General features: G+C 38.6%; 2 protein-coding genes across 2 annotated transcripts; both read left to right on the top strand.

Moving 5' to 3' along the window:
• Nucleotides 1-1,265: 1,265 nt before the first annotated feature.
• Nucleotides 1,266-6,703, top strand: LOC108557166 (putative pre-mRNA-splicing factor ATP-dependent RNA helicase PRP1). Its single transcript, XM_017913583.1, has 7 exons — nt 1,266-1,571; nt 3,680-4,105; nt 4,166-5,250; nt 5,579-5,701; nt 5,759-5,949; nt 6,011-6,173; nt 6,278-6,703. The coding sequence occupies exons 1-7, from the start codon at nt 1,522-1,524 to the stop codon at nt 6,403-6,405; spliced, it is 2,166 nt and encodes a 721-aa protein (XP_017769072.1). The 5' UTR covers nt 1,266-1,521; the 3' UTR covers nt 6,406-6,703.
• On the top strand, nt 2,278-3,241 carry LOC108557167 (1-acyl-sn-glycerol-3-phosphate acyltransferase beta-like). The gene has a single exon (XM_017913584.1). It carries the CDS (start codon nt 2,347-2,349, stop codon nt 3,166-3,168), a length of 822 nt encoding a protein of 273 aa, XP_017769073.1. The 5' UTR covers nt 2,278-2,346; the 3' UTR covers nt 3,169-3,241.
• Nucleotides 6,704-7,663: the final 960 nt, after the last annotated feature.

Genomic DNA, 7,663 nt, shown 5'->3' with positions numbered 1-7,663 from the left:
AAATAATTCCAGTATATGCATATGAAAGCTGAATATTTGGGGAATCCAGCAAGTATAGATACATTCCTGTGCTCTTATTCATATTGCTATAATACGCGTTTCTTTTATGAAACGGTGGGTGGTGGGGAGGCGCCAAATGATTACATAGTTTTGAGGGAGGCGTAGTAACATCAAGTTTGCGGTAGCTGGCGAAATTGTGCTTGACACAAGCTAAGTGGAGGGAGTGGAGGTTTATAAAAGAAGAAGAAGAAGAACATCAAGTTTGGAAACCACTGCTCTAAGTCAATAGTTGTTACTCTCCTTGTTACTTCTTTCATTGTTACTATTGCTAATATCTTTAAGATGTATCAACACATTTCATGAAAACGTGAACGTTCAGGTAAGTTTTCTTTTGTCACGAAGATTATTTCCATCAAGTTCAATGCATTTGTTGGATCAATCGATTCGCTCCTTCAAAAATCTGCTGAAAACCACTTGAAAATGAGGACAAAGCTGCAATAAATCAATTAAGCACACTCTAACTCAATAGCACTCTTGATTTATGCAATGCCTGCTAGTTTCGAGTGTATTGTCTCTGCGAAATTAATGAATTGCTGCTGTGTCTACTACTGAAGAGCAATGAAAGTATTAAAAAAAATCGATCCTGAAAGGTAAAACTTTGAACCATTCAATGCCAATAATAATATTGTTGAATAATTGAACGAGAAGATGAAATAGGCGAACTAATTTGAAACCGAGTTTTCTTAATTATTCATAATTCGTAAAGCATCGTTGAATATGCATGGGCCAACTGTTTCACTCGCATTATGGGAATCGATAAAAACTTTTTTATTTTAAGAATCACAACAAATATTTGTTTCGTTCAGAATTTTTGTTGTTGTTTACTTCATTAATTTTTAATTGGTTTAATGACGTTAATTTCGATGTCGTTTATGGTTTAAATAAACCTTAATTATAAACTATTCTTAATCAAGTAAACTAAGCGATAAAATACATGTGTTTTGTTTCACTTTAATTAAGTAAAGTAATGCCTTCATTTGTTAATTAATGCTGTATTAAGATTTATCATGAATGAAGCTACTGGATCATTAATAGTCCATCGTCCTTGCGAAGTTATGTATAGGCCACCAAATATACAATCAAGAGATGCGGGTTGCGTCTTTAATATTCAGTTAATCATTATAATATAAGCCCAATAATACTAATTATCCAATTAATTTCGTGAGCATTCCTCGTGTGATGTAGCTACAGTTATCATCGAAAATGATACGTTTTTGTTTACATTTTGCAGACATGCGTTGAATTTTTTTTTTACAGTATTGCAGATGTCTGCATTGCCGACTTCCTTTTTCGTTTCCTGGTTTTTCCCACAGACACACACACTGAAAATCCTGTTTGTTTTTTTGGGGTTAGGAACGTTTCTACCCAACGTTTTCGCTTTGAAAGGAAAAAAGGAAGGAGCATTAGCGCGCCCCCCAAGCAAATTTCTCACCCGGAACCTAGTGATTTAGGAAAGACGCGATGTCCAAGCGTAGAATCGAAGTGTTGGATCCGTTCATCAAAAAGAAAAGGTACGTTCCTATTGTGTTTTCTAAATGTATGTATGTGTGTATATTCCTAATCGAAAAGACAAATGCCAAAATGCGGTACGACCAGTGCTGGTATTGGTCTCACACTACAGCCCACTAGATGTAGATTATTGATGTTATTGCCAAAAATGAAAACTGCTTATGATTAGTTAGGCTATTCACATGTAAACACATGTGCTGCACGTATCATGTTTGATGTGCACATCGCTTCAGATGTGGAATGACTTCCATCTCTGCCTTGCACACACTTATATAATTTCGTGCAACTGACTTTTTGAACATGTTTCCAATTAATGACTTTCACTTTTGGATGTGCAAAGTAGATTAGATCGGTATCCTGAGATTGCTTATTAAGTAATAACATACTAAATGCACTATGAACTACTATTTTGGCACTTGCTGAACAACTTTGGAACTATCTTAATTATGTAATCTACAGTTGCTAATTTGAATGTACATAAATTTGTGTACATACTTAAGTGTAGTTTGACTAGTTGTTTATGTGAATACCTTTCACATTAGCATACTGTCCTAGAAAGGCTCTGATTTATTATCTACTCGATGATCGCATGTTCAAGGTGCAAAAACCCCGATGACAAACCTGCTTTGCCTCATCGTCTTTGATAAGATTGCGTTAAAAAGTGGCGCGTAAAGTCCGCCCATCACTTTTGTAGTTTGCGTAACTTTTCGATTTCTATTATTCTGTCGGAACAAGTGAAACTCGTCGGTGCTGAATCCACCCGTTAAGAGAAAAAAAATGTGGCTCTACGTATTTCTTGCCGTCGTCGCGGCGCTCTTTTACTTAAGCAAAACCAACACGAAAGTGAACTTTATGCTGAAGTACATCTACTGCTTCACGGTCGTCATCTGCGTCGGAATTGTCTTCATCCCCATCTTCCTGCTACGTCCGAAGAATGTAGCCAACCTGCTGATGGGAGCTTACGTTGCTCGCACCGTAATTCCTCCAGTTATTGGCGTGAAATGGGCTGTTCACGGAATGGAACATCTGAAGGAAGATAGAGCCGCCGTGATCGTGGCTAATCACCAGAGCAGCCTCGATCTTCTCGGTATGTACGAGGTCTGGCCAATGATGAAAAAGTGCACGGCTGTGGCGAAGAGAGAGTTGCTCTATTTCTTGCCATTCGGATTCGCTTCTTGGCTGGGCGGTGTGATCTTCATCAACAGGATGAACGGAGAGAAATCCAGGGAGGCCATCAACAGTGCCGGAGATGTTGTCAAAGAGAAGAAATTGAAGATCTGGCTGTTCCCAGAAGGTACCAGACGCAACACCGGCGAGATCCACGAGTTCAAGAAAGGCGCTTTCCATTTGGCCATCTCCGCTCAGATTCCCGTTATACCTGTGGTTTTCAGCAGATACTACTTCATCGATGAGAAAAAGAAGTTCTTCAGGGACGGTCAGGTTGCTATCACAGCTTTGGAAGCTATTCCCACCGCAGGGATGACCGCAAAGGATGTTGATAAACTCATCGAGATGACTCGTAAAGTCATGGTGGAAGCTTACGATAAAGCCAACAAACAGTATTGCCCGGCGGAAGCAATCCGATCTTCCACCAAATAATTGAAGACTGAAACTATCTTCTAATAGTTTTGTATTTAAATTAAATCAACAAATAAATTACGTTTAAAACAAACGTTTTGTTTTCTTAGATCTAATACAGTTTCGAAATGTACCTTGAACTCCGATCTCGATTGGATATCGACGACCCAAATCTATTGATACCTAATCATAATCAATATTCATTGTCAAATTCATTTCTACTATTTGTTTCCAATTAAATTGCACAATTTGATCTTGAACTTTGATAATCATTAATATAATTGCATGTACACGTTATTGCACTTTTTCTTTTATACTCTAATTGCGCAAATATAAATAAAAAAAACAAAATATGTAAACAATATAAATTACAGCGTATTTTATCTAAACGTGATTGTATTAATAGACATAATAATTACTTTTAATAATAATTTAGTAGATGATTGATAAGATTATTGCATTATATGAATGTTTGTTAAATAATAGATGACTTATTGCTAATGGTATATTTTTTTAAATAATTTGTTTGAAGGGAGGAGAGAGGAATCAGTACAGCAGTGACCACACCTAGCGGAGGTATTACTACTACTTCGACCCCGAGCTCCGTAAACTCCTTGAATGGATCACCATATTCCCAGAAATACCATGAACTGTTTCGCAAGAGGATCACTTTGCCGGTGTTCGAGTACAAGGCGGAATTCATGAATCTCCTTGCCGAGAACCAGTGCATCGTGCTCGTCGGTGAGACAGGTTCCGGAAAAACAACCCAAATCCCGCAATGGTGCGTAGATTACGCCCGTTCTGTGGGAAGCAAGGGTGTTTGCTGTACGCAACCCAGGAGGGTGGCTGCCATGTCCGTGGCACAGCGTGTTTCAGAGGAAATGGACGTGGTTTTAGGTCAGGAAGTCGGTTTCAGCATCCGTTTCGAAGATTGCTCATCAGCAAAGACTATATTGAAGTAAGTGATCAAAAAAGAAGTAATTTTGATGGAGTATTAATGAATATTGTTTACTTTCAGGTATATGACAGATGGTATGTTGCTTCGTGAAGGTATGAGCGATCCAATGCTGGAAGGATACCAATGCATATTGCTCGATGAGGCTCACGAACGTACTTTGGCCACAGACATTCTTATGGGTGTGCTTAAAGAGGTGATCAAACAGCGTTCGGATCTCAAGTTGATTGTCATGTCGGCCACATTGGATGCCGGCAAATTCCAGCAGTACTTTGATAACGCTCCTTTAATGACGGTGCCGGGACGTACCCATCCCGTAGAGATATTTTACACTCCGGAACCGGAACGCGATTATTTGGAAGCCGCCATCAGAACAGTCATCCAGATTCACATGTGCGAGGAAATCGCCGGCGATATTCTGCTTTTCCTCACTGGTTTAGAAGAAATCGAAGCAGCCTGCAAGCGGATCAAAAGGGAGATCGACAACTTGGGACCGGACGTAGGTGATCTGGTCTGCATACCTCTGTACTCGACGCTTCCACCGAACCTTCAGCAGAGGATCTTCGATGATCCTCCGCCGAACAAACCGAACGGCGCCATTGGTAGGAAGGTCGTCGTTTCCACAAACATCGCCGAAACCTCATTGACAATAGACGGTGTTGTTTTCGTGATCGATCCCGGTTTCGCAAAACAGAAAGTGTACAATCCCCGTATTCGAGTCGAATCACTTTTAGTTTCTCCAATTAGCAAGGCGTCAGCGCAGCAGAGGGCTGGACGTGCCGGTCGTACGAAGCCGGGCAAATGTTTCCGCTTGTACACGGAGAAGGCTTACAAGAACGAAATGCAGGACAACACGTACGCGGAAATCTTGCGCTCGAATCTGGGCTCCGTTGTTTTACAGCTGAAAAAGTTGGGCATCGACGATTTGGTGCACTTCGATTTCATGGATCCACCAGCTCCTGAAACCCTCATGAGGGCTTTGGAGTTACTCAATTATTTAGCCGCTCTGGATGATGATGGTAACTTGACCGATCTAGGTGCAGTGATGGCGGAGTTCCCACTGGACCCACAGCTCGCTAAAATGCTCATAGCCAGTTGCAATCATAATTGCTCCAATGAAATCCTTTCTATAACTGCTATGCTGTCAGGTATTTATTATTTACTTAAGCGTTCACCTAAAAACCCCTTTTTAGTTGTTCATTTTTCGGTTAGAGACATAATCACAATTATCACATTGAAGTGAATTAGTTTAACTTGAACTCTGAGCAACTGTATCGTTTTACTCATCATCGTAGTTCTCTTAAGTTCAATTTGATTTTCTTTTGCATCTACTCTCTTCCATTCCCATCTTTCTCTAAATGAAATATGAGAGTGGATTGCTCAGAGTTCTGACTAAGGGTAGCTCTATGTAGGAATCGCATGAGTGCAGCAACTATATTGGTTGGATACGGGCGACTGCCCTGCTCCAATGTTTAGTCCCACAGTGCTTCATCAGACCAAACGAGGCTAAGAAGGCTGCCGACGATGCCAAGATGCGTTTCGCCCATATTGATGGTGATCATCTCACCTTGCTCAACGTGTACCACGCATTCAAACAAAGTAAGTGCCGCATTCCATTCGAATACAAGTTCTAAACTCGATTCTAATCGTTCGCAGATATGGAAGACCCTCAATGGTGTTATGACAATTTTGTCAACTACAGAACGCTTAAGTCTGCCGACAATGTAAGGCAACAGTTGTCGAGAATTATGGACAGGTTCAATTTAAAGCGAACCTCGACCGATTTCACTAGTAAAGACTACTACTTAAACATTCGCAAAGCATTGGTAAATGGATTTTTCATGCAGGTATTATAAATTATTTATTTTGTTTGTATTAAAAATATTAATGAATATTTATTTTTTTTAGGTTGCTCATTTAGAACGCACCGGTCACTATTTGACCATAAAAGACAACCAAATAGTCCAATTGCACCCGTCCACTTGTTTAGACCATAAACCTGAATGGGTAATTTATAATGAATTCGTACTGACCACGAAAAACTACATTCGCACCGTAACCGATATTAAACGTAAGTAAATTGAATTGAAACTTATCTAAATGGCATTTCCATGTCTACACAATCACTCTATTCCCAACTGACAATGACTCCATTCTTGTTTTTTTGTGTTTCAGCAAATTGGCTGTTGAAGATTGCACCGCAATATTACGATCTGCAGAATTTCCCGCAGTGCGAGGCGAAGCGACAACTGGAAATTATACAAACTCGGTTAGAGTCCAAGCAATATCAGCAAGGATTCTAGTCGACAAAGAATATTATGAATTTTTTGTTTGTTTTATTATTATTATCTGTATATTTATGGTTGTAGAACGAAGTATAGGCGGTTTTTAAATATTTTTTCACCTTATCATATAGCGTAACAAACAAAAAAAAAATATATAAATAAATAAATAAAAGAAGACGGAGTAAATAAAAAGCAATTTCTAACAACACCAATAACAAAAAATACACTTTAAACTCGTTTCACTCGGAACTATCGACGAGTTTACTTAAAACATTTTTAATGATTGATGAGAAAATCGGAAATTATATTTTGATTACTGGACTTTTCTAATCTTATATTTATAATAAATATATATTGTGAAGTGCGAAGCGAAATTTTTTTTTTAAATTTAAAACAAAAAAAACTCATTGATCTTTATTTCCAATATGTCCATCTATTAATAAAGAGCTGTTTTGTAATAATTATTATTATTTTTTTAATTAAATTCGATCCTATTAACAAAGAAATCTTTAATTATCGTAGTGAATCAATGTAAATTTGGGTTATTTCTTAATGTTTGAAGATTTATTTTTTATGAAGAAAACTTGTATTTTTTAAGTAAATAATCCTTACCAAAACAAACCGCACATGTTTTTATTGGTTTAAGCCGGTGATTCCCAAAGTGGTCTATGACAACCTGCAAGGGGTCTATGACAACCTGCAAGGGGTCTATGACAACCTGCATGGGGTCTATGACAACTGCAAGGGGTCTATGACAACCTGCAAGGGGTCTATGACAACCTGCAAGGGGTCTATGACAACCTGCAAGGGGTCTATGACAACCTGCAAGGGGTCTATGACAACCTGAAGGGTCTATGACAACTGCAAGGGTCTATGACAACCGGTCTATGACAATGCAAGGGGTCTACGTCAGCGAAAAAAAATTTGGGGTCACGATAGTGATCTCAACATACACTGATAGTACCTATTTACTTACATTATACTATCTTATAATATAAAGACATATACATTATTTATAAAAGTACCTATGAAGTAAAAAAAATGATTATAATGATTATAAAATTGTGTAAGTTGTAGGGTGTAGGCATTCGCTTTGTGGTCGCAATACATTTTGAATTTGTAAAAACCTGCACATAATGATATACAGTCAACCCTCCTATAACGCGGTGAGTGCGTACCGCGTTATATGGAAACCGCGCTATAAGAAACTCGGATTTAACCGTACAAACCAGGCTAATTCGTAGCGTGTTCTATGGAAACCGTCTACCGCGTTGTA

This window comes from Nicrophorus vespilloides, unplaced genomic scaffold (genome assembly GCF_001412225.1).
Source record: "Nicrophorus vespilloides isolate i.1.1-1 unplaced genomic scaffold, Nicve_v1.0, whole genome shotgun sequence".
NCBI classification, from domain to species: Eukaryota; Metazoa; Arthropoda; class Insecta; order Coleoptera; family Silphidae; genus Nicrophorus; species Nicrophorus vespilloides.
Note: the sequence above shows the minus strand (reverse complement) of the source record. Positions and strands in the feature narration are given on the sequence as shown.